This window comes from Falco biarmicus, chromosome 10 (assembly GCF_023638135.1).
Source record: "Falco biarmicus isolate bFalBia1 chromosome 10, bFalBia1.pri, whole genome shotgun sequence".
Taxonomy (NCBI): Eukaryota; Metazoa; Chordata; class Aves; order Falconiformes; family Falconidae; genus Falco; species Falco biarmicus.
The window spans coordinates 2,093,718-2,121,706 of NC_079297.1; the positions used below are offsets into that span (position 1 = coordinate 2,093,718).

General features: G+C 44.6%; 1 protein-coding gene across 1 annotated transcript; it reads right to left on the reverse strand.

Moving 5' to 3' along the window:
* Positions 1-3,955: 3,955 nt before the first annotated feature.
* CHMP4B (charged multivesicular body protein 4B) lies at positions 3,956-27,480 on the reverse strand. The gene is made up of 5 exons (XM_056354985.1): positions 27,106-27,480; positions 9,306-9,483; positions 8,446-8,560; positions 7,793-7,919; positions 3,956-4,772 (listed from the first exon to the last, which is right to left on the reverse strand). The coding sequence occupies exons 1-5, from the start codon at positions 27,299-27,301 to the stop codon at positions 4,705-4,707; spliced, it is 684 nt and encodes a 227-aa protein (XP_056210960.1). The 5' UTR covers positions 27,302-27,480; the 3' UTR covers positions 3,956-4,704.
* Between the last annotated feature and the right edge of the window lie 509 nt (positions 27,481-27,989).

Genomic DNA, 27,989 nt, shown 5'->3' on the forward strand with positions numbered 1-27,989 from the left:
CCCCAAAACGTGACCTAAAATCCTGCCAGCTGACCAGCCCAGGAGATGTCCCACAGGGAGCCAGGGGACGGAGGGATAGGCTGCCAAGAGCCGCAAGATCTAGAGAGCATCACTTTGATTTAATGGATCTTGATGTTTGGAAATTAAGTCAAGAGAGCTCTTTTATTTGCCACAGCGCTGAGGATAAGCTGAATGCAAGCAGGATTTAGAGGGGGGAGAGCTTTCCAGATGGGCAAAGTGCAATTTTGTCAAAGGCGCCAAAATAATGACAAAAATAACTAGCAGGGGAGAAAGAGAGTGTTAAGCGTGGCATACAAATGTCAAACTCCGGATGCTCTCAGCAGAGCCATAATAAGAGGGTTTAAGCTATTATATCGATTAGCAGTATTACACCTCTTGAGTGAGAAGAAACTCATTCTTACAGGCAGGCCCGTTTCATAAATATGCTGCATTCGGAGGCTTCAACAGGCTGATCGGTTTCAATGGAAGAGCGGGGATTTAAATATGTCTGCAAAAGGGATCAGAGTTGCAACTGGTGATGGCATCTCCAGGGATGAAGCCACACTGCCATAGTAACCCAAAGGCTGTCACAGCCGGGGGTACCTGCAGAGGCGCGGAGAAGCCCACGTGCTTCCCAGGGCACCAGCATCCCAGGGGAGCCACGTAGGGCCGGGCTGCCCAGGGAGAGACCCCGCGGCCACGCAGCCCCGGTGCAGCCCTCCAGCCCGCTCCGCTTTTCAACTGCCCCGTGCTGTTAAACGCTCACCTGGCACCAGCGATGCACAGGATGATGGAGGTGGCCTCGGACCCCGGGAGGTGATGTCCCACAGGGATTGCGCCTGGGGATGCAGCAGCTGCAGCATCACTGGAGCATCCGATGGGTTTCCATGGTGGGGTTTAACAGAGGATGTAGGCAGGGTAGGTCCAAGGTAGAGAAGAGGAGGAAGAATGGAGAAGCACAAGTGGCTCAGCCCAGGCTGCGACCTCCAGGCCAGAGGACAGCAACTCTTCAGTGCCAAAGGAGAGCTGCAGCCCCAGCCTCCCCCCAGAGCAAGGCCCTTTGTAAAAGGTCTCCTGCCTCCCACCGCTTCCATGTTCACCTTCTTAAGCTGAGGACACAGGTTCTCCATGTCTGCAATCTCCATCCATCGCTGAAGCAACCACACTAACAGAGCGCCCTTGGGGTGCCAGTTTGAGTTCAGCCTTGCCCACGCTGTGAAAGTGAAGCACAGCCACACGCAGGCACTTGACTGCTGACCTCCACTGGTGCTGAGCACGGGCAGAGCCAGGCTCTGGCGCAACTGCAGGAACCAGCGCCCAGACTTTCTCTCCCCAGAACCGTATGCCCCTTTTCCACCCCTGTGGCTGGCGTTGAAGGCGCACCTGACCCACCACTACAGACAGTGGCCATGCACAGCAGGAACTTCCCCAGACACAGCTTTGCCAGTCGATGCGCAGCGCTTCATGCGTGCTGGAGGTGAAACACTCCAACCGCAGCAGGTGGAGAAAACAAACAGAACTTCCTTCTCTCAGCACTGGAGCCATTTTCCTCGCTGACACAAAGTAGGCCATTTAGCCATGAGCAGTAAAAGAAGACCTATGAATGCAAGAACCGTTGCAGCATAGCCAGCACCAAAGCCTTGGTCCACAGGAGGTCCATTAGGGACAGCCAGCCAGGGTACAGCACTCACTCCTGGGGAGCAGACATCCCTCCGATGACTTTTTCTGGAGAAGTCACACTTTCGCTCGAGTGTTTCAGGCACCAAGAAACAGTGAGCACAGTGCCCCCCACCACAACCCAAGACGGCTCCTGCTGTGCTGGGCACCCAACTGCTCCCGCACGACGCGCTGCTCTGCTCCTGCTGCACCTGGACCTGTGTGTGAGGCTGAAGGCTCCCAGCGAGCTCCTCTCACTCACGCCAGGGAAGTCCCATGAAGTGCCTGCCAAGAGCCTGTTACTAATGCGCGTTAACTAACAAGCAAAGTTGCTTATGACTCATCAGTTAAAGCAACTGGAGAGTGCTTTGCCACACCAGTGGCTAATGGAGCCCCTCGTATTTCCTGCCCATGTAACAACACACTAAAAGTTCTCACGGTTAAGCGTCCATGTCTTAAAACGGTCCCAGAAAGAGCATCTCTTGGCAAAAAGGCCAGGAAAGGCACACAGAAAAGCCCTTTATACACCTGGAAAGGTAAAGATCCAACAACACTGAAGATCTATTTCATAGAAAGCAGTACTGGGCAGAGTTACGGATTTCCATCATTCCTGGTAGGGAACAACCCCCCCACCTGCTGAAACATACAAACCTGCTCTCCAGCCCCAGGGCAGGACATCTGCTGAAGTTTACAATCAGCAGCACTGGAAGCAAGACCACCTCAGTCACTCTCTAGTACAGACTTCGCAAGTGCTCTTTGTGCAATCACCCCGTTCTAAAGATACAAAAGCAGACACTTGCTGTGAGTGAAATCCTGAGCCTCTGAGCAGCCACCATGCAGCGACCTGTCCCCTGACTCCCCCAACCCAAATGTGCAGCATAAATACAAAACGCTTCCCTGCCACTCCTGGCAAAAGCATTGTGCTCCCCTAGGGTCAAACTACAAATGCAACGTCCTGGTTTCTCCACCTGCACAGCAGAGTAAAAGACTGAAAGCGTTCTAAGGCAAAAGCAGTAATGAGGTCCATCAGCCCAGACTATATTTTTGTCCTGCTTTAAATGTGTCTGTCTATACATGCATCCAACATCGACAATCATTTTCACTCTCCCTGCAGGAAAACCACAAACTGGAAATACCTGGATCCCAGTTTTCTGCTTGCCTCCTTCAACATATAACAGCAGCTCTACAAGAAAATGCTGACACAGCTGCAAATTAGGTTGCCCAATGACAGCAAGTTAATCGAGAAGATTCTCCTAGCAGGAACTAGACTGCCTTTCCTACAAAGGGGAAATCCTGGGCGTTGAGTGCACAGCTACACAAAGCCTGCTGGCAGGTGATAGCTGCTGCCTTTCACACTGCATCTTGGTGCTCTTTACAGGTAACTTCTGCCCACAGAATGAGTCTGAGCAAGACAGAAAAGCGTTTTACTCTAAGCACTTTAGCTATTCACCAATATTATGCAATATATAGAGGAATTCAGTGCTATTAGAAGCCGAAAGGTGATCAGTTCTCAGACATACTACTGAATTGTAGGATTAAAAAACCATCCCATCATTTATTAAAATAATCAAGAAGAAATAGGTGGTAAGAAACAAGGTTGTCCTAGCCGTCTGGCTAAAAGTAAACAGGAATCATGACACACACACTCATTATTGCATTTTCTTCTTGCTGTGCAGACTAGGTTCTTCCTTTAGTTAAAGCAATTGGCTAAATGAACAGGAAAGAAAACATAACCCAGGAAACAGCTGGGTTGCCAGGTGGTGCCTCTGTCACTTACAGTTTCTGAGTTTCTACACCAGTAACCTTAAAAGCATTAACAGCACTTATGTGATTTCTTTTTTCTCTCCCAGCTACACCTGAACACTTCTATTAAGACACTCCACTGCACTTGAGATACTCACCCGTAACTCCTATAATACTACTGCTGTAAAAGACATTATTTGTTAGCACAGTGTACAACAGATATCACTTCTATGACAAAAAAATATAAAGCCAAGGCTCCCAAGTCTGTCCCTAAACTTGCTGCTGCTACTGTTAATTCAACTTTGATTTCCCCTTTAGTGTGGCGATTTCAACATGGTGGACCAGAGTATCATTGCAATAAGAAAACAGCTACAGCAGCCCTCCAGCAATTTTGCTTAGCCAAGACTGTAGTTTTATACAACTAAGCTGCAGTCATACAATCAAAGTTCAGCTAACTTTAAGCTGTATGTCACTCATGCAGAAAGAGGCCAAACTGCATGTAACTCATAGCCAGATTACTTAAACATCACAAAAAACTGACAACAGTAGCCACAGATGAAAATTAATCAAGATATTTAATACAGTGCAATCCATAGTAGTTTCCTAATTAAAATAATTGTGTGCATGTACCTGAATGGGTTATCAATTATCACAAAAAAGCAATAACCATTGTAGTGCTATGTAGAAAAACATACAACTGAAATTTAAATCTTCCCTACTTCCAAGATGGCAGCTGTCAATTGCAAATCATTATCACCAATTAAAATGGGAACAGTGACTATGTTGTCGCGGTGACAAACACGAGGCTGGCCACACAGCAGTCAAGGGATATAAATATAACTTGCGAAGAACTAAAAACCTAAAGCATTCTTGCACCTAAACACAATAAGAAGCCGATGGTGGCTTACGACTTTTCCTGTTTTTTAAATGCTTTACAAGACTTCTAGACACACTTAAACTGACTTATTAAAATTACAGAGTGTTTTTCAGCCTGTTTCAATTCAATATGGCCCAAACTTTGAAAATGAAGATCCAGCAGTGGCAGTCACACAGTCCAAAAGCTGAATGTTTGATTTTGCAAATACCTTTTTACAGAAATTCAACCGTATGAACTGCAGGCAATTCCCCCTGCTCCCCTCTCTTTCCTTGTGCAGACCATGCTATGCAGAAAAGAGCAATGCAGTTCCCACTGCCTTGGGTTAAAATTAAAGATAAAGACATTTTGCTTATGCTTTCTCCTCAACACAACACATTTGCACCCATAATAGGTAATCAGAGTCTTTTTCCAGCCAGTTACTGCTGTGGTTACATGGTTCCTGCCCAAGCTTCCAGCTCTTTCATGTCATCATCCTCTTCTTCCTCTTTCTTCTTGGCTGCAAAATATCAAAGAAAACAAATGAGGGGGAATCTTGACAGGACCCCGCCTCAATTCTTTGCAAGAGAAAAGCCTCCGTGTCACTGACTAAACCAACAGATGAAGCACCAAATATCACCAAAGGAAAAAAACCAAACCTTTTAGAACTGAAGTAAAAGGTGCCTTCTGAAAAAGCCAGCAGGGCTAAACTTCCTGGTATTACCACTTCAAGTGGAAAAGACAGTTACTCACATGGGAAGAATGCAAAGGTGCACGAAGGTTAAGATGTGTGCACCAATGGTGTTTTGTCATTTTCCATCATCACCAAGCCTCCAAGCAGAAGACTCCAAGCCTTTGGCTTCTGAGCCTCTCTGAGAGACATATTCTTACAGAAATTCATCAGGCATCTCCAGTACTACAGCCTCTCTCCCATAAAAAAATAAATTCCTTATTCCATCATTAAGTCCTCAAAGTGCAATAAATGAGGCTGTTGTGTTTTGGTCTAGCCAGGTACGGAATTTGGAGACCCCCAACTCTTGTGCCTGTCTGAGCTCTTCCAGAGGCTGAAGAGCTAACTAGCACTGGGTACATGCTGCTCCCCTCCTCTTGCCACGCTCACTAGTAATTGGTTGGATGTGGACGTTAAGCAGCAGGCTACACACTGCCTTGTTATTATTTTTGGTCCTTCCAGAGGAGTAAATGGTGCTATTTGTCATAATGTGACAAGTCCAGTTTCTGGAGTTGAAAACCATTAACTCAGCAAAAGGTTTTAACACAAAAATAGCTGCAATAATTTTGGAAAACATCAGAAAAAGATGTCATTTCCTCAGACAGTGTTTTGCTTCAAAGGAAGAAGGAAAAAAAAAAAAGTAGTCAAATAATTCATACTCAAAATGGTTTGTGTCAATGAAATGTTTCCAAATGAAACATTTACGTAACAGAGAATTGAGTCAGCTTTAAGTCAAAACTCAAGACCTATTATTTGTACAAGTCTGGAATTTGTTTTTCTATATTAAGCTCTTCCAGTCTCCATCAAAAAAGAACAGCTTTTGCCTGAATTTCTCGTGACAGCAACTTAGCTGACAGGCAACAGCAAAAAATTCTTACTCAGACCGATTAAGTCAAAATCCAGACAGCTCCTAAGAACTGGAAAAGCAGGAAAGCTCACAGTCATTTTCCGTTCAGTGAATAAAGAGGAAGTAATAAAGCAGCTCTACCACAGAAGACACATTAGTTATTTCCAAAGACACATTAAGCATGTACCTGCATTGTTAGGTAAAGCAGTCCCTTTGAAAGTCTGACCCATGATGACCAGAAGGAAACTTTTAATCCCAGCGTGTATTAAATCAATTTTAAGTAAAAAACAATTTAGGGTAAAAAAAAAAAAAACCAAACCCAAGAACAAAGAACACCACAAAAACCCCACACACCACCACCCCAGAAACCCAAGGTTTCCCAAATGCTGGTCTTGGAGGCAGTTTTATTTAAATAAAAGGTAGCACGCCATTTAAATACATCAATGGAATTCTAATTTCTATCCAAAAGCAGCTTAATATAAATCCTATAAAACAGTGAGTTTTATACTCACGGTTTTTACTACAAAAACATTCATGATTTTTATTATTTGGGAAGTGCTACGTCTATAGAAGTCTTATGCTGTGCTGTATAGTTACTTAAATATGTGCACAATTACAATGCCTTTTACTAGTGCATTATATATACCTAATATAATGCAAAAAGTATATTTGGGTCCAAGCCAGTATGTTTTAACATCCATACCCAAAGAGTATTTAGAGAACAAACCTTCTTAAATCAGCTAGAAAATAAAAAGATAATGTACACGCTTATTTAATGTATTTCTCCTGCTGTTGGACCTGAATCTAGATAAAGTCTCAAATTTAAGACACTTTCATAGAACTCACTCCCTTCTCATCAACACCTGTCAGCAATTCTGCCTAGCAAAACAGCACTAGAAAAACACAAAATCAGTTACGTCAAAATAGAAGAACTGTAACGCACAAGGAGCAAACTTCATAGCGTGCCACCTAAAACAGACTTGTTGTTTGGCAGTATCTGCTACTTCCCCAGTCATTTTAAGCCTGGAAAGGCAGTAACATAATTATAGACAGACCGACCAACTGGGACTATTTTCATCCACTAGCATTTTTTCCTAAGTAAGCACATGAAATAGAGCCGCAAAGTCTACAAATAACTCATAACAGATTAAGGCAGATTCAGCAAAATTGGCTAGTAAAGCTTCACACCCCATTAATGCATGCCAGAGGTATTCCAACTCAACTATATTTCGTGAGGTATCACTTCTATCTATCACAGAAGACTGATCAGTTCAGATTTAACAGCAGCTCTGAATTGTCTGTGTAAATAAGACTATTTCTTGCCTGTTCTCCACATAAAATCACCACACTAACTAAAATTTCCTAGATGTATGTGCTCTAAACCTGGGATGACCATAAGTTTGGTACTGTCTGGCTTGAGTACGTGCAGACCTCAGAGGAGGCAACAGCTGTCCCCAAAGAGGGGACTCTGAGGTTAGTTCCTCCCAAAAGCTGGAAAAGCAGGGATCAAGTTAGAAAACACAGCAGCAGGGAGCATGGTCCAGTGCGGGACTCTGAACCAGCCTGGACTAATTCCAAGAGCAAATTTACTCTCCACTCCCTTTTACAGCCTTGGTATGTTTGCCAAGATAACTTCCCTGTTAGGCCAGCAGCACCGAGTAGAAGGCTTCCTTTGTCCACATCTCCACTCTACCCTGAGCGTCATCCACACTGTAGATAAACTGGTAGCACTAGAATAGATAATAACTGTTCCTGTGATCGCTATTAATTTTTGTGTTTCTTACGAAAGGCAGGCTACCCCCATGGAGAAACGGCACCTAGATTTGATTTGTGATTCATGAAACAATTTCAAGCAAAATGTCCGTGTTGCCTGCAGCTAGATCTCTCAACAACGAGGAGCTGGCCATTAAATAAGCACACTTTTTAACAATCCAAGATGCTTCTGGTAAAGGTCCACACATACCTGGCTTTGATGGTATTGATATTGAGGGCACATTTGGTAGTGGTACTGTCTCGGGACCACTTATTTCCAGCAAGTTTTTGTCTAGTTCTTCTTGTTCTAGTTCCTCTAGTTCTGCCATGAGTTCATCCTAGGTTTTAAAGGAGAAAAATAAAAAGTAAGGAACTTTTAAGTCATATTTATTATGAAGTAGCTGATCATCTTATGAAAGAGAAAACAAGTCTCAGAGCAAACTGAGGAGATGAAGAATCAGATTCCTCATCTGAATTCCTGTACATGATATCTCTTGGAGGGTGAGGAAAGCAGTGAAGAGAAGAAATTAAGTGAAAACATTCTCGGATCAGGCCATCCAGACCATTCCTAGCATTGTCAGGGTCACAGCTGCTGCATGCATTGGTAGCAACAGCTAGTAACAAGTTTTAGGAGAGACTTTATACCCTAGTAGTGCACCTAGCCACATGACATACGCAGATCTTAAAAAGAAAGATCTTTTATGAGTCAGCATGCCTGGAGGTATTTAAAAGACAGGTAGACGTGGTTTAGTGGTGAACTTGGTAGTGTTCGGTAACAGGTAGACTCAATGATCTTAAGGCTCATTTCCAACATAAATGATTCTATGATTTTATGACATAAACAGAGGCAAATTTAAAGCATACCTCATCAAATTCCTCCCCAAATCCTACTGGCTTTGAGATGGCTGTTGAAATCTCATCTGCCAGCTCCTGCTGTTCTGCAATGTCCTGCATTAATTCATCTACTTTATCAATATCCCTGTAAAAGAAAGGAAGGAGTTCAATATAATCAGGCACTTTCCCAACGAACACTTAAGACTGTATTTCATGTTTTTGTAGAAATGCCACACCAGTGACATTTACAAGGTCCTTTCCCAAAATATACTTTGCATGCAAATCTGAATTTTCTCCCCCTGGTCTCAACAAAATTATGCACGTGTTTTTTTACTTTTCCCTAAGAGTTAGCTCACAGCAGTTATACACTGGGACTTCATATGAAGAGGTTTTGTTCTGCACTGCTGATATTAATAATAATTTGCTCTGCTCCCTGATCCAGCATTATTACATCTACAGTATTTGCTTTTAGAGCAAGTACAACATTCCCATAATGCAGTTTACCTTTAATTATTGCTACATACACAAACTCCACTGCACAGAAAAGAAGTTTAAGTCTTCCCCTGAGGCTTAAAATTCTTGCTGCTACTAGGTGGATCTGTAACTGGTACACCTGCCATTTGCTTTAGACTACACTGGTGCCAGCCTCCTCCTTTTGGACAAAGGCAGCGGCTTTGTACCATATAAAACGCCAAACTAAGAAAGCATTCATACTTGCATATTTGTTCAATATGAAAGTATATCTAGTATTTTAGTTTAAGTTAGAGCCTTTTAAAAGAAGATTTTGCTACTCTAGCTCTACCTTTGGTTATGAAACACCAGGTATTTAGCAGATCAAACAAACGACAAACTAAAATTCCTATGGAAAGATGCAGAAGGGAGTAACTTACATGTTGTCATGAGCAGCTTTCATCGCTTTGGCGGCAAAACCCATATTCTTAAGCACTTCAGTGTTAGTGTTGGCATTCTCAAGGGCTTCCCTCTGAAATTCAATCGTTGATAACGTGCCATCTATCTGTGCAAGCTGCTTCTCATACCTCTTCTTACGCTTCAGTGCCTGAAGAGCAGCTGAACAACAGAGAGGAGGGTAGAATTTGTGAGATTTATGCTCAAAACAGCCATTTGCTTTTTGTACCAAATACCACTCGGTACAGAGAAATATTTAGCATATTCTATTGTTTGCTGTCCACTTTTCTTCCTAGATAAACTAAGTTGCCTAACCCTTGTGTTCACCTCCTTCAACAAAATTGTTTACAGGTGGCCAGATGCCAACCATCCATCACCTGTCACACAAAGGACACAAGCTGAGAAGCAACTCAAGGATCTGTAGTCTGGTCACTCTTAACACACCATAGATCAGAGACTACGCTACAACAAACAGCACGCCTCAATATGCAAGCTGACTCACTCAAAAACATCTTTGCTCACCACCACCCCGGTACATCAAGGCCCAGCTGTTGGTGTAGCTCCTGTCAGATGAGGTTATGATGCTGCTGCAGGTCCCCACCGGCCAGCTGAACTCCTGTCCAGCTGCTGGGAGAAGCAGCTCATCCAACTACAAAGCAAGCCAAATGCTTTTTCAGCTTTGTTACTCAAGGCTGTGAAATACATATATTTGCACATATATAGAAATATTTATATATAAACAAAGTTTGTGCACGTTTCATATTACTCCTACTACAAGGTACTATCCACACAACAGTCTCTACTGAGAGACGTGAGGAGATGCCACCACTTAAATCTGGTTTGAGCGATCTGCTGCTGGGAAGCACTTGTACAGTGCCTGCTCGTGCAAGCGGAGCCCACCCATGACCACACCATCACAGAGCTCCACACCCACAGGGATCAACAGATGCAGCATAAGGACTGGTCCAACTTGCTGCACAGCTCGGCTTCTCCAGCTCCTTGTGCAATGCCCAGCTCCACCCCAGCCAGCAGGTATGCACCCAGCAGGTGACAACAGTCAGCTCGCTCTTCCTGAGACACCCGCACAGACAACAGGTGCATGTCCAAACCCCAAAGACTGACAGTGAACACAAGCTAGTTACATATAGTAACCATGCCTGTATGTGGCTAAAACTTTTGATAGGACCTGCAGCGTGGGCAAGACCCACTAAGCACTGTCAGATGACGAACAACCACCAAGTATCACGCGGAGTAAGACAGGAGTACAGCTTCCCTTCATGGCATTCCTGCTTCCCCTTCTGATATGAACAGACTTATCTGACACATGACAGACTTGGTCATATAATACACCCATGTACTTTAAAAACTCAGCTTGGACACAAGCTGCTGCCCTAACAGCCTTACTCCCAGTTTCTGAACTAAGCCACACACACCCCACAATTCTCCAGTGCTCTAATCTCCGTGAGACTCACAGCAGAAAACAGTCAACAGGACACACCATCTGCTCTGCTAAAAATCAACATCCTGGACCTCACAGTAGCTCAGTCACATGCAGCAGGAATGGTGGCAAACAAAGGCTTTAAATCTTTAAATCTCTAAAAGACGTTATTTTAAACCTTTGCAGGTTTTTTGGAGGGTAGTAGAAAACAAGGAGTAGGAAATCCTGAGAGCAGACAGCTTCCCGTATCTCCCCTAGGGAAGGGATGGTAACTTTGTGACATGGTGAGTATGTTCCTGCAACAGACACAAAAAGTAGCTCCTCTCCTGTAAGGTGATTAAGCCTGCGGGCACCCACATTGTCAGATGTCATCTTGAGAAGCTTGACAGTCCCTAAAGATAACATCCTGGTACCCAGCAGCCCTACATATACCTTCAGTTCTACAAGAGGTTATGATAATGCTGTATTTGATTGCTTTCAAATTGCACTAATGCATTAAAGAATAAAAAAAGCACTTTGTGAAGGTACAGCTAAGGTTGCCAAGCATGCAAAGTAGCACGGGTTGATTTTGTAGAAGCAATCAAAACCACAAGGGCACACGTCAGGTTGGCCGTTCCAACAAAAGCCAGACCCCAAACAAGCACCTTCACTGACTTTTTACGCCAATGACCAGTTAATCTCCCCACTGGTCTGGGGCCAGTCCAACATCCATTCCCGTTTGTCAGGAGCAGACACAGGACTGGGTTTTCATGTAACACAAAGGACAATGTTTGCTCTGCAGAGCCAAGCACAACACAAATATCATCTGAAACATTCCAGTTTTATGCCAGATCATAAAGTGATGAACACCACATTACTGGTATATTTAGTCTAGTTCATTTTGTGCTAATGGTTTAATTAAGGATATAGAAAGTTTTCTTACTCAGAAAGATAAAACTGTTAATAGGCTGTGTTTATATAGCGACAGATGCTGGGGAAGTGTCAGATAGTGACAGGACATTCTTTATTGAGGATTTTGTGCATCATGGCGAATTATTGGCAAAACCAGAGACTTTATAACCATTACACAAACCCAAGTAAAGTACTACAGTTTACATACAGTTCCCCACTATAACTTTCTCTGAGAATAGCTACAGTTTATCTGCATTTCATGCTTATGTACTTTTAAAATAAGCTGTTCAGTCACCAAACATTGCAAGCATCATTGTAAAAGAGCTGGTGATGAGGAGTTTTTATCAGGACTGTTGGGTAACCCTATCCCTCCCGTTCCCAAGCATGCCAGTTCAGTGTACCAGAACTGCACTCCCCAGCCTTCACCCCGTTTTATAAATCCTTTCCTTAACTAATTTCTCACTTGTATGTACAGATCAAGGCTCCCACTTTTACAAAAGCATGATACATAACCTTTTAGCCTGCAGAACTGAGTTGGGATCCCCCCACAAGAACTGGAAGATGGCACATATCTCCCACTTGGGTGCAGGTCCCAGTCCTGCAACTTGCTGGGTTACTGCTGAACCTCTCCCAGTTCCTGCTGGTATCTCAGCCAAGCACCAACCACGCTCAGATCCACTGTGGTCAAAAGCCTGGCACACAGACCCCTGCCTAGGAAAGGGAATATAAACATGCATGTTTTTTAAAAACTTCCCTTGTTTCAAGTGAAAACTTAAAATGGATTTGTGGTATTTTCTAGAAACATTTACAATTCCTTCAGACCAGGAGTGACCAAGGAAGATATTTGTATTTTCCCCTCTCTTCCAGACAACCTGTGCAAGGATGAAGCTTCCTATGGCCACAGTGCCCACCTGTACCTTCTCAAAGACTGACTGGTACAAATGCCTGTTTCGGCAGCCTAAAAGGAATGAGGACTGATACACAGCCGCGGCAATAAACACAGGGCCATGCATAAAGCTTCCATGTCTGGACAATTCAGCACAAATATTTAGCACAGGTCAATTAACATCAAAGTGATAAATGAGTTTCTGCAATGAAGAAAATCTTACTCAAGAGATTGCAAATTTTTTGCCACTAGAAGCAGTAAGGAATGCAGAACAAGGTATTTAGCAACTCAAATTAGATGATCGCAACTTCCTGCAACTTATTTTCTTCTGTGTTTCCTTGCTTAACTATCTTTTAATGTAAAGTCCTTGTCTATAACTAGAAGATTTTATTAGGCTGAGAAGTTAAGAAAATACCAAGTTAATTTGTCACTCACATTAATTTCATCCTGCAAGTTTTAGCAATTAATTTCCCATATTCCTCCCCCCACAGAAGAGGATTTACATTTTACATTCAGGATTCTCCTTGCTGCAATTAGCAGCACAGTCCTTTCACAGTGCCCCTTTCACAAATGTCCCCAGGCACCAGCACCTGGGCGCAAACGCAACTCAGAACACAACTTGGAAGGAATCTCTATGCCATGTTCCTGTGTGCCTGCCCTCTGCACAAGGTGGCAGAGGCTGCTGGGATCTGGTGTAGACCTTTCTAATCGCTATTGGTCTCAACTAGAAAACAGATCACTAAATGATCATTTCTCTGCATCTAATTTTATCAAAAAGCTAATAAAAATGCCTTTTCTACTGGAAAAATACTTACAATCATGTTTATTTGTTAAGACCATTACAGTTAAATTGGTTTTCCATCTCTCAGGACTGATTTCCCAATTTTCAGGTATTTCTGGACAAGCACACCACATCCATACACACAGCTCAGAGCTCACAAGGAATTTCTAGAGTAGGAGTTCGTCTGGAGGCAAAAATGGGAGCCAAGGGGTTTACCCAACCAGGCACAGGCAAGGAGGAAGAGCCACAAACTCCTGCTTGAAATGCAGGACCAGCAGTAGTCTTTACTAGCATGAATAACCAGGCTGCAAACTTTCCATATGTTGTTATCATACGTTACAGAGTGGTGGTACCTGACAGAGGTATAGGTCCAAGGAGGTGATTCTGTTTTGATCTACAGCTGCTTTATCTTTACACTCCTATTTAAGCATCAGCTACTGAAAACTGATGAGCAGTTGTGCTGCTTTCTTCCTGCAGAAGTCTTTACCATCTGCATAAATACCTACCAAAATCTTAAGTACTGCCAGAGTAACACATTTTTATTGTCTTCATTTAAGTCAAAGCTATAAAAATCTGAAGGGAGTGACATCGGCTCTTTTTCCTCACAAAAAAAAAAGTTTCCAGAATTTGAAATAAATATGAAACAGAAACAGTAGGCTACAAATATGTCCTCTAGCATTATACACATGAAAAAAAAATGGATGTGTGTTTGAAGTCGAAGTGTAACGTTGGGCAGCCGTGGAAGAAGCAGCCCACAGGACCCACACCCCTAATTATGCCTTTACTGCTTCCAAGATACTAATCACATCGGCAGGCAAAGTAATTTAATACCCAGCTTTAACTGCTGTGGAACTGCTTCAGCAGGACCTGCAACCATATATTAAGTTTAAAGCATTTATTCCCTAGCCTAGCCAGACAAGAGTTTGCCTGTGACCAGAACCTGTTGCTAGAAAGATCACCAGCACATTTTTCTAGAAATGGCTGATCTAAGGTTTCCAGCAGTGCAACCATTTCCTTATCTTGGAGTAAAAAGCTGGAAGATTACAGATCGCTGCACCAGACTCACAGCAGCATCTGCAAAGTGCCTGATATTCAGAGGCTCAAAACAAGTTAAGGGCTGACGCTTAGCCTCACCATGTTGTGCCTGTGTATTTCTTAGCCTTTATATAGAATAAAGCACAGAAAGATCCCAACTACGATCTCTACATGTTACTAATTACTTAAGCACAGCTGGTAAATCCAGTCTGTTGCAGGCAATGAGTACCGGGCAAGGCACAGTTCTTGCAGGATCGCTTGGCATGGCACTACTCTTGCTCAAAGCTGAAGGAAACAGTTCTGTATGAAAATTTTCCCCAGCTCCTCGGCATGGGACTTGCAACAAAGGATGCCAGGAACAGTCACAGAAGAATGACAGGCGGTGTCCCTGACCAGCTCCCACTGTCCCACGGGCAGCCTTCCCTCGGTAAGAAGTGACACTCCAGCGAAGTCACTCAGTAACACAAGTCCCACAACATCCTGCCTTTGGGTGTGGGTTAACTTACTCTTGAAATTTCCCTATTTCATATAAAAAGAGGGGTACCAGTTCACATCACCAGCTGGTTTAGGAGGGGATTTTTTTTCTTGCCCCACGCCCACACACCCCTTTTTTTTATATATTTTTAGCTGAAATCTCCCACAGGTTGCATGTCAGGAAAAGACAGTAGTTGCTGAACCATTTTACAACAGACAGATTACCCTCCTGACCTACAAAACAGCCATGGGTTAGCTAAACTGATGCGAGAAAACTGTTGGTAGACTTAGAATTTACAATTACAAAAAAATACAATATTTAAGATAACTTTCACTTAATGAATCAACACAGACCCAATGACAGCAAAAATATTTGATCATTACATGGGAAGTTAAGTTTCCACCAGACCACAGCAAGAACTTGCCAATAAACACTCAGTAAGACAACCTTTACAATCCATATCTTACCCTTAACAGGCACAGTGTGCGTTTTAGCTTGGAAGTCCAATGCGCATTATGAACTGCATGCACTTAAAAATATCCTCTAAAAAAAAACCCAGCAGATAACAAAACTTAGTTGCACTTTATTTGAATTTTAGTGACGTTTTCAACAGAATACATAAAGAAGTATGCACTGAGGAAAAAGCAGTTATATCTATATTATTACAATTAAATTAAAGTTTTAAATGTATTACCTAACTGGGTGACTCCTGTCATCCATCAGGAGACGGTCAGCAGGCTCAAAATTATCTTCTTATGATATTTTGATATATTCATTGCCTTTAATATCAGCTACAACTGGGCCATTGAAGCCAATTTTTATTCATAAAAATATCACCACAGAGCTCTGACTAGTTAAAATTGATATAAATAGTTTATGACCTCTTTTTCATTGGCAAAGTAATATAGTATGTCTCAGTGTTAATGAGCGTCAGACTATAATCTCTCCAGCTCCTTTCTACACAGAAATTCTCACTAAGAGATTGGCTTGCAGAGAGGGGGGCAAGTCCAGTAAAACAGCAGCTGAGTCAAAAGCTGTTTGATCTGGACTGACTGCTTCAATTACTTGAACATAAAAACACGTACAAAAGTACATTTGAAGAACATCTCTCAGCCTTTTCAAGAACTCAAACTTTTTCATACAGAAAAAGCTATTCCCTCACCTGGGGTTGTTTGTTTGGGTTGGTTTGTTTGTTTTTTTGGTGGGGTATGCTTTTGTTGTTGGGGTTTTATTTATTTACAGTCTCCAACTGATTAGCTGCAAAATACTATTTTTTATTTCCTATTTATTTGCATTTCTGTGATAGCCACCCCCTAGAAATTCCAGCAGAAGTTTCTCACTTACTGTTTGACCACAGTGAATAACAAGAAGCCGAGGCTTTCATTATTATGCCTACCACGGCAGCACCCAGCTCCCCAGCACAGCTGATAAGCAGGAACTCATGTTTCGGTTTTCAGTCACAACTCCCGACTAACAAACACTCAAAAATGAAGGGTTGAGTCATTTAGCCAGATTATCCTCCTCTGTCAGCACTCACAGTCTGAAAAGCATAACTGCTCACCCAAATAATTTTACTTTGTTCTCAAGAAATGCCATCTCTAAGAATTTAATTTTGTGTATTTTAAAAGTATTTCAACCTGTATATAAGCAAATTATTATTAACAGTAAGTCTTAAGACTTTCCTTGCAGTATTTACAGCAGTTTGTTAGTGAAATAAGAAAAATGTTCACTGTGGTAAGAAGTTAGCTGGATAATAAAAATACAATGGTACTACATGGTACCACATTCAGAGAGGAAAAATTGACTATGAACACATCAGTGATTTCATTAAAAATCAACAGCCCTCCTGCAAGTACATATTGCTTATACACTTGTAAGACAAGTAATGTTAATGGAATATTTATGCATACAGCAATTCTACTGAATTAATGCTTTTAAGTATCATTAGCAGAAAAGTATAGATTAGTAGATTAAAAACAAAGACTCAAGAATTTTTTTCTACATACTTGCAACTCCGTATTTTGCTAGCAAAAACACATCTCAACTTGAAAGGAACAGGAGGACCAGGTACTTCAAAGAGTACTGAGAACAACTGAAAATGCAATTCAAGAGTTCCATCAAATTCAAAGCCACACTTGTACCAAGGTCCAAGCATTTGTGAACCCAGAGAATGTGTCCCGACTGGTGGCTCACAACATGCGTTTCCTGCTATCCAACTCCTGCCTCTGCAAAAATCTGCTAAAAATCACGCCAATACCTAGAATAGAAAAGGCTTCTCATCCAGACGAAGACACATGGGTTAATAGCTCTGATTGCTCCAACTAAGGGGAAAAAAAATAAGTTAATCTCACACCAAATTCTTACAGTCTGTCTAGCAAGCAGCAGACACACCACTGCAGGACACCAGCTGTATTAATATAGGATGCAAGAGTTCCGCAGCAGCCTCAAAAATAATGTACACCAAATTTCAACCATGCCAAAATAAATTGTGCAAGATAGCTGCAGAGGAGCTTCCCAAATGGGGGTCTCTTGGCCCCTCTAGCAGAAAGCTCAGACACTAGAGATGATTGAGATAATCAACTTAATATTGGGTGACTGTCTTGCACATTATACTGTGTATCCATCTATAATTTGCTCAACAAAAGAAGTGTCATTATTTTTGCTGCTTCTGAAAATACCATTCCATCTTCCTGGCACTTGCCTCGGCAAATTTAATCACAAAGAACATCCTTGCTGTCCTTGAAATGGGACAAACAAGAGGCACCGATAGGTGTAAGTAATTGGCTGTCTTGCCTACAGTAGCATAGCTTAATCTTAGGCAGCAACTGGTCATCTCTCATTCCATTGAGAGTCAGCAAACTGCCTACAATACCTCAAAAAAAAATCCTAAGAAGCAAAAAGGTAATTTAAAGCAATTCGCAAAACATCCTCCAATGCTACAAGCAGATAAAAATCTGTAGATATAAATCCCACTACAGTCTTACTACACTTCTTTCACACCATTGAGTCCAGCCTTGAAAAAATACCTTTCTACAGGGATTTTCTGGGTCAAGGAACAGTTAACTAGCAGAAGAATGTTTGTGTTGGTTCAAACCAAACCTGGCATAAAAGCATCCAGGCTGTATCTTGCCACAACAGTCTGCAGTACCTACCAAGAAATGCTTGGCCCAGACCAGGCAAGTCTAACAAGATGCAGAAGCAGGTGACACTTAATTCTCTATTCAGGGTCCTAGAGATCAGATCTTTTCAGGGCGTTTCAAAAAATTTTCAGAGTATTTCCAAAACCATGTAACTCCTCTAGATATAACAGCTAGAAACCACCCTTGTCCTGCAAGCTTCTGCCTGAGTATTTTTGGTTTGGTGCTGTTTCCAGTTCTGGAAATATTTCCTACCCATCCTGTGCTCCAGCAGAGATTTGCCTACATCCCACATGTTAGCGAGCTTTCTCTACATGAAAAGAAACGTAAAGCCTTTAGAGCCAGTAGCATAAAGGCTTCATACAAGGGACTAAAGAAGAAGAAAGAAAGGATGGCTGTGAAACCGATAGATAACCATATTCCTAACTGGTTTTCCATTAAATACCCAGGTACACTAAGTCAAGCAGATGGCACAGCACAAAATGTCAAGAGGTCCAAGAAGTCAGATTTCATTTTAAGCATCATGGTGTGAAAACGAATGGGAGACAGAAGTACCAAAGCATGGTTCAAAATAAATGCACATCAACTCCAAGGCTAACACAGTGCAAAGCAGCACGACTTCCTCTCCCGTGAGGATCACCTACTGAGACCTGATGTCCAGAGGGTATCTACAGGCCTAGAAGTCGCTTCATGCTGAATGCCTGGCCCCCAATGCAGGGCCTAATGTCTCCAGCATGGTTTCCAGAAAGCAGCTCACAAGTGCTTGTGGCAGCCTCCTGTGCCTTTCTTTTGGGGGATGCTGCACTTTTAGCAGGGAATCATGAGCAGAGTTCAGTCTTGGTCCTCCACTTACCCTTCTGTGTCTGTCTACTAAACATCTAATAAAGTTCCCAAACCATATCCTCAAATGAAGGCAACTATTCCCAGCTCACAGATGAAGTGACCGATTATAACTACCCAAATAAAGCATACAAACCCAGGCAGAGAATACAAGAAGGTTTCTGTCCTATCTGTATTTAAAAAACAAGATTACAACTTCCCCTTGAGCAAAGCACTGCCAGAACATTTAGTCTCTCATGCAAGAGGTTAAACAATAAGCACTCCTGGTCTAAGAAACAAACACACAAAGGCAAAAAAAAAAGATAATGAAGTATTGCGTACAACATCAAAGAGAGCATTAATACACACAATACCCAAACAGAACAGCAACCACCACCTTCAAGGCATCGCCAACCACAGCACTGCTCAGTGCTCCAGCCAGCATCGACTCTGTCTTTGTGCCAGTAGTTGCTGATGTTGTTCCACATCCCATAGCTGAGCCGTAAGGCAGCTATACTTGAAGCGTTAACACACTTCCTCGTCACGCTCCCTTACGAGTGATTAGTCACAAGCAGCCATTTTCACAAGGAGTGCAGAAAGTGTGTTTCCAAAGGTCAGAATCCATGATTACAGTGCTCTTTATTCCTGAAACCACGAGTAATTCACACCAGCTGAAAGTTACAGATGGAAACATATTGCAGTGCTGGATGCAGAACCAGCATGCCGAGTAACCCCCACCAGGCCTGGCCACAACAGAGGTGGATAGTCCAGAAAGCAAGCACCATGGACAACCCAACATGCATCTGCCAGCTCTGGGCAATTATTGTTAGAGTATTGCCAAGTCTAAGAATTTCGTTGAGGCTGTCATAATATTGACAATTTCTCTTAACATCTCATCTGGTGAAGTTACGCTATTTTGAGATGTGAAAAATTACTTTTTTCATGAATACTCAGATTCCAACAGTAACGACTAAGGGGGAAAAAGCTGAAAACATAAACCTTTAGAAACACAAAACTTAGCAAGCAAATAAGACAAAATACATTTATTTAAGAAAAGATTTCTTGAATCAACCACCAAACACTTAGCTGGTAACACTGCAGCACGCCTCTTGAGGCCAGAACCAAATTGCATTTCTTAATGGCAAGCCCACACTCTTAGGCAGTGACCAGCTCCAGGAGCCAGGTTTAGCAATAAGTAATTACTGCAGCCCTCACATCACAAGTTGATGGCGCTGCCAGGAAAACACTTACCAGAAGAGGCTTTCTACCACTGTTTCCCACCAGGACATCACACGTGCTGAGCATGGGGATGCTGGCAAGACATCTTATTACGGTACTACCTTCGGGGGAGATGCAATGACTGTGCACAGTTCCTATCTGGCCTGTTATGAAGTTTTAGATAAACTTATTTTCTTTCAAAACTCACAAAAATCACCTATAAGTTTCTGAATATCATCAGCTGATGTTCCTGTCACCCAGGCATCTATGTTTCTTTTTAGTTCCACTACATCCAAGCAACCTCTGTGCAGTCACCTGGAAGTAAACATGACATCCTTAAACCTGAACAAGCTCCTGCCAGGCCATGAACAGCGCACACAATATGGATGTTTGGTAACACGTAACACACCACCACATCAGTGAAACAGCCAGCATAGCTGATCACAGCCTTATCAGAAAGGGAGACTCCAAAAGACAAGTTTCACAGTGAAAGACGTTACAAGTCTTTGCATGCATGGAGTAACCTGGCAGCAGGTATTCAAATGAGCTTAAGATGCAGCTACATGGGCAAATGCAGTCACTATCACAGAACCCCAGAGGGGTCGGGGTGGGAAGGGACCCCTGGAGAGCACCCAGCCCAAGCCCTGCTGAAGCAGGGTCACCTCAGGCTGGCTGCACAGGCGCGTCCAGGCGCGTTTGGAATGTCCCAGGGAAGGAGACTCCGCAGCCCCTCCGGGCAGCCTGTCCCAGCGTCATCAAGACGTTTTTCCTCGTATTCGGATGGAACCTCCTGTCCTGCAGCTTGTGCCCGTTGCCCCGTGTCCTGTCGCTGGGCACCGCTGAGAAGAGCCTGGCCCCGTCCTCTTGGCACTCGCCCTGAAGGGATCTGTAGGCATTGATAAGGTCTCCTTTCAGTCCTCCCCAGGCTGAACAGCTCCAGCTGTCTCAGCCTTTCCTCACAGGGGAGATGCTCCATCCCCTCATCATCTTTGTAGCCTCCACTGGCCCCTCTCCAGTAGCTCCCTCTGGAACTGGGGAGCCCAGCACCAGACACAGCACTCCAGATGTGCCTCCCCAGGGCAGAGAAGGGGAGGATCACCTCCCCCGACCTGCTGGCCACACTCCTCCTCATGCACCCCAGGGTGCCACTGGCCCCTTGGCCACGAGGGCACACTGCTGGCCCATGGGCAACTTGCTGCCCACCAGCACTCCCAGTACCTTCTCTGTAGAGCTGCCGCCCAGCAGGTCAGTCCATCCTGTGCCGGTGCGTGGGGCTTTCCCTCCCCAGGGACAGGACCCTGCACTTGCCTCTGTTAACTCTGTGAGATTCCTCTCCAGCCTGTCCAGGCCTCGCTGAACGGCAGGTTTCCCTTCTGGCAGGGCTTGACAGAGAACAGGAACAGAGGAAGGACGTATTGCATCAAATACAGTTACCCAACACATCTGGCAGAACCCCAGGTTTTTGCTTTTATTTATGCCACTTTATAAAGCTGTTTTAAAAGGTGTTTGTGAAGCCCCTCCATCCCTCCCAAACTTCTATACTACAGCAATCTTGTCTCCAAGAGCCTCTGTTAAACACAGGGAGGGTAGAATTACAAACAGGAAGTTTCCTCTTGTTTTTAAACATTATTTTAAAAGAGTAATTATCACACTTTTCCCAAGACAAATGATTAATTTGGCTCAACTCATTAATCTCAGGTGAGATGAAGGACTCAGGCCAGTACTCCTATCAGTACTCTTGCACTGAAGTCATGGTTTACAGTTAAGCACCTGGAACTTAAAAATGCATTTTATATTAGACTATGACTTAAAACATTGAAAAGGGAGACAAGTACCACAAGAAGGGCTGGATAGTGTTTGCTGTAGGACTCGTGCTTCCCCTACATCAGCATCTTACAACCCATGGAAACAAAACCAGGCTCCTGTTATTTGGTTCTGTGAGCAGAGATCACTTTTCTTGTCAAATGTCAAGCAGGACCTTAAAAACACATTCACAAGCAACATATTAAAGTCTAAGACCTGACACACAGAGTCACAGGTCATTTGAGTCTTTGCCCACACCCAGGCCTGAGGTTGCAGCTTTTCCTGCCTTGAATTCCAGATCATCACAACATTTTGAACAACTCAAACTTCTAAACAAAATTGTCTACGCCATCATGCAGGCATGCTTCCACTTTTTAATTAATGATCAACTGACTTCTTTGCTGGGAGACTGCACGTCACCCTCAGATTTTATCACAATTGGTACCTGTAAGCTGACCAAGCAGAGAGCTGTTGCCAGGAGAGGCAGAATTGCCCTCCTCCTCCCAGTCACACTCCTAACTCTCTCTCCTGCCAGCTCTAGCATTTCTGTGGTTAAGTGGGAAAAACAACCTTTTGTTTGTTTGTTTGTTTGGTAGTTTTTTGGGGGTTTGATGGGGGTTTTTTTATAACAGTTAGGTTTTGGCTGGATCAGCAAACTAATCCAATTCATGCACTCACACAAATGCTAACGCCAGCACAAGAGGTACAGGCCGAACAAGGCACTACCACTTCTGGCAGCCACATCACTCGAGATCAACTGGCACCAGTTCCACAGCCACATCACCCCACACCAGTTGTATGTTTCAGCCAGGTTAACTAACCTGGTACTGAAAGAAGCAATTCTGTCTCTGTTCTGGTGCCAGACACAGCAACCCTCCAGCAACAGGCAAATCAGATCAGCAGACTGATGTGACATTAAGAAAAGGTAAGGTGACAGTAAACAGTTAATTTTCCACCAGATCAGCCAGCTGAACTGACTTACCTGTGGCAGCACTGTGATCTAATGCAAGCTGGAGGTGGGCACAAAATCATGACTTCTGGCTTCAGCCTACACCCAGCTTCCTTGTTCATTTGATTTTGGTGTGAGGTGGAGAATAGGAGTGTGCTCTTCCCAGGAAAAGCCTGAATTACACAGCAGGAATATAGTTGTGGTTTTGCATCTATTTTGTGCACTTGGTCACCAGTGCTGAAAAAAACCCGCGTTATATTTATTTACAGTGAAAGCGAAATTTTGACTTTGAGAGGAGAAAAAACACCAGCTAACCAAAATCAGAGTTGATAGAAAATCCATGAAACGTCAGTCTCCTGCTAAAGTCTGAATGAATTTACTGTATATTGGCACAGTATTAGCTTTTCACCCACTATGGTGTCTGTGGACCTAGTGTTCATTCACAAGAAGGTAAAATCCAGTAGCAGGCAGGAACATAACTGCATTGATTCATCCTAGATCTAAACTCTGGAGTGGACTACTTATAGAAGTGGCACCCTAGGACAGCATCAGGTTTCTCTCCCTACTATAATCTTCACATTGAGACACAGCTTGAGCTTTGGGTTTCCACAAGAAACAGATTCTGGAATCATTATAGCCATAGTAGTCAGAGATCAAGGAATTAACCCATTGCTTCTCTGTGTGTGCGTGCTATTTCTCTGGCAGCTTGGCTTTGCGTGACCAGACAACAGCCACAAAGAAAGGAATAAAACAGTAAAAATGGAGCAGCAGTAGGTGATTAAGATCAGCTTGAGCTATCCTGAAACTGAATAAAGTCCCAGAACTTCATAACCTTTGGCAAGATCTAGCAGTTTGGTTTCTTTCATCAAGTTTGAGTGCCTGATAAAACATCCCAGATTTGATGAAACAACTCTATATTGACAAACTGGAGTGGAATAAAAGGATGCAGCAGCAGCACAGTACTTACAAACTTTCAAGCTCACAGCTTCACACTTCTTTTGTTACAGCAAAATTTATTTTCAGGACAGACTTAAAATCCAGTAAGATACTGGCTGACTGGTGTTCAAACTACGCCATATTACTGCTGCTTCCATTAACTTCAGGGAGAGCAGTAAGTCTACTACTGATGAGCTAAAAGCAAAAGTTTTGAAGAGCCTCTACAGGGGAGGAGGGGAAAAAAACCCACCAGAACACACGCTATTTTCAAAACAGTAGGCTGAATGTTTCCATAAGAACACAAAACAAAACACAAGTATAACCCAAGTGCTTCCCAGAAGAAGGAATATTAGCTTGCACCTTTTCAAGAAACCCTTCTAAAGATGATCAGTCTTCTAAGCAGTTCTTCACCCCATGGACAAAAAAAATGACACGCACATTAAAGCTGTAACTGCTGGTCTCCGTAACACACTCCAGAAGCGGCACAGGTGCCTTCGCACCAACATAACACTTGAGACTGTTGCCTGCCCCCAGCAACTATTTTGATACTGTGGACTAATGAGAAGGAATTGGTAGAGTGAAAGCAAAAAAAAAAAAAAAAGTTACTACACTTGAGTTACTTCAGGAAGCACAGCGATGATAAATCTGCCACGTCTGTGCAGCCAGAAAGGAACAAAAAGGCCCTGAAAAAAGGAACTTTTAACAAAAGTTGAAAGCCTTCCATGCCAATAAACAACAGATTAAAGAAATGTGTACCAGGTAGTTACTCATTTTAACTTCAAAATTGCATGAGGAGTTGTCTGATTATATAGCCTGGATATCCTAAATGTGTATTATGAAAAATATAGACTTACAGTAAGTTCCTAAATTAATAAAAACCTGCATGTGCTTGGGGCAGGCACAGGAACCAGAAGGCCTGTAAGTTTCTGGGCTTTTCTTAGACTCCAGAAGCGCCGTAGGAATTAGTCAATGAGCCTTTAGAAACCCCGCTCGCTTGGCACTGGAACAATCGCATAGTGTGCTGGAGAGCAGAGAACGTATCCTTTTGTTACCCCAAGTGTGCCAGACACCCATCTTTCCTCTGAGAAAACAAAAGCATCATTCCAGGTTTTCCAAGGTGGCTTTAAGCTTTCAGGTAAGCTCCCTGCCCCTGCTGCAGACACGTCTATTCTTCTGCCAGCTTTACCCCAACAGCTTCCATTAATGTCAACACAACCGTCCAGCTGAGCATTACGCATATGCACCAGCCACAGTATGCTTCTCTATGAATAGCAGGGATATACAGACATCTCCAGAGTAAAATGCTTAGGTCTTGGAGGACTAAGAAAGCTTAAGGATTTATCAAGTTATATTTTTTAAAGTCAATCTAACACTTCAAAAGAAAAAATCTCTAGTTGTGTAGCTTTCATCCGTTTTATGTAAAACATCTCAACTATATCAATGTATTTCCATTAAAAAGACAGGCTTTCATATATAAAACTAACATATTTTTCTTTTCACTTAAATTATGGATTTAAGTGACTTTGCACCAAGATTATCTAACTTCTGGATTATAAAACCACCTGAGGTCAGAGAAGGAAAAATCCAAACAACCGCACATAATAAAAATGCAATTTGTTGGAGCTCAGCTGATGACTGGCATCTTGAACCCTGAACAAATGAGCAGTGCCTTAGCGTGTCCTGAGGGGAACTCACATCCCACCAAGCTAATAGGTAATCAGCTGTCTTTATTAGCAGCCCAATAATAAAAGTTGGCCTCTTAGTTTCAAAAGTCCTCTGGAAAAAAAAGTTTGTTGTCCACCAGAAAACCATCCCCAGCCCTTCTCCTTTTCACAGCTCCTTAATTACTCATCAGGATCCTGTCCTTCTTCAAGACCTCATTAGTCTGACCCAGAATCCTGCTAGTGAATGGGCAGGTTTTTCTCCTTCCTCAACCTCCAAAGAAATTTAATCCCTCCACTACCCAAAGCGCTCCAGAGCACACTGAAGGGCAGCAACAGAAAGGCACGGAGAGATGTGGCATTACAGTACAGCAAGACAAAGACCTGAACTGTCAGCGGCAGAAAGAGAAGTTTAGAAGTTAAACAGGAGTGCTGTGACCTGCAGAAGAGGAAGGCTAGAAAGAGATTTATTTTAGCTCTCCTTTTAAGCTTATTGCTAAAGTTGCCCAAAAACTGCACCAGAAACTCAACTTATTAAAACCGTTGCAATTAATTTGATTTAGAAACTTCGTTAAGCCTGAAGTCATGCTCTGTTGCGGCCCTTCAGAAGACACCTGGGGCTGCAGAAGTGAGGCCTCTGCCACGCTGTCGCTGCCTACAAACCCCGTGAGCTTGCTCCATTGGCACTATCACTCAAACACAGTGCCAAGTGAGAAGTTCTAATGTAGCACACTATTCTGAAGTTTGAAAGTAGGCTTAAAATGCTGACTAAAGCAGCGATAGGGAGCAGAAACTGTTATTGGTAATTACTGTAAATTAACCCCTTGCTACCTGGCCAACAGTCATGTGTTAGCAACTCTGGGTGCCAGAGAGGGCAGCGCCTCCTGCTTCAAACCCTGCAGTGCTGCTGTAACCCAGCACAAAACGAGCAGTGTCAACACAAAAATTGAAATATGCTTTCCTGAAAACACTGCTTTTAATGACCACTGTAAAACAAGCAAGCTCATCAGAGTACCAAAATACATAAGCTGACAAGCCACTTCTCATCTTCAGGCTGACAGACCATTAACGCATATCAAGCGCTGCCTGCAAATACGTAGCTACACCTCCCCAGGGGGGGCAAGTTCCACCTGGTAAATAAACATGGGTTGCTAATATCCATTTATAAGCCACCTATAGCTTTAGGATACCCTGACAACAATAACAATATATTTAACCAAATCCTCAGATTAACCAGTGTGAAGAGTTTTGCTGGTTAGAAGAAAACCCACCAGCACAGCAAAGCAAGGCCTCACTCCAGGCTAATGAAGGAGCTTTTCCAGCTACTTCAAAGCTACCCCTATACACAACCAGCTTCTGCTTTGCAACGTTTTACCAACCTCCGCCTAAAGCGTCATGCCAACAGAACAGAGAGCAAGCCTCGCAGCGCCGTGACACCATCACGCGGGAGTGACGCGGCCCCCACGTCAGGCAGCGCCACAGACCACGGGCTGCCCTCCCGAGCGGGAGAAGCCTGCTCCAGCACCAGCCCCCGGGGGAAGGGCGGCAGGCTCCGCAGGGAGGGCTGCGCGGCTCCCGCTACACCGGGCGGCGATAAGCTGCCCCAGGCAGCTCCACCGGGACGGCCGCGGTGCCCCCCGAGCACAGCCCGCGGCCTCACGGGCCGCCCCGGCGGCCCACGGCAGCCGGGCCTGGCCGACCTGTTGCCGGGGGCAGGGGCGGCCCGGTCCGGCCTCCCCCGGCCCGGCGGCTCACCGCGCTTGTTCTTGGTGCCGTGCTTGCGGGCGGCCGCCAGCTCCTGCTCGATCTTCTTCTCCAGGAACTCCTGCTTCTTGCTGAGCATCTCCTCCGTGTCACGGAGCCGCTGGATCGCCTCCTGCGGGGACGGGCCCTTCCCGGCGCCCTTTCCTCCGGGGCCCGTCCCGAAAAGCTTCCCCAGGAGCCCCGACATGGCTGCGCCAGGCCGCCGAGGCCGCGGTGTGAGGCGGGGGGGGGCGACGACAGCCGTGGAGCACCGGTACCGCTACCCCTCACTCTGCGCCCCCCGCACGGACCGTCCGTCGGGCCGCCGGAGCCGCTCAGGCCGCCACTAGCTCGCTCCCTGCGCTCCCGCACCCCGCCCGGCCCGGCCCCGCCTCGGCCCGCCGCCCCCGCGCCGCGCACGGCTCCCGGCGTGCCCCGCGCTCCCGCGGGCTGCTGGGACACGTAGGCGCGGCCGGGCCGGGGCGCGGGGCACGCCGGGAGTGCGCGGCCGCCAGGCGGGGCGCGGGAGCGCAGCGGCTGGCCTGGCCTGTGCCGCGGCCTGGCGGGCTCTGGGGAGGGAGAGCCGCCGCCTCGGCCTCCCCCGCGGGTCGGCCCGGACCCCAGGGGCACTCGGGCCGCGTGTGCTGCTCTGGCGGGGGAACGCGGGAGGAGTGTGACGAGATGGGGAAGGTGGCGCTGAAGGCGCGGCCTAGCGCTCTGCAGAAACCGGGCACACGGGGCCGCGGTTGAAGAAATTGCCGTGGGAGCCTGCCCTGCACGCTGCGGGGCGGCAACGGAGCCCCCTGGGCCTGGCCGCGGCCCGGCGTGCCGCCGGCTCCTCGCACTAGTGCCCACGTCATGGCGTGGCATGGCACGGGCACAGCACCGCATGGTGT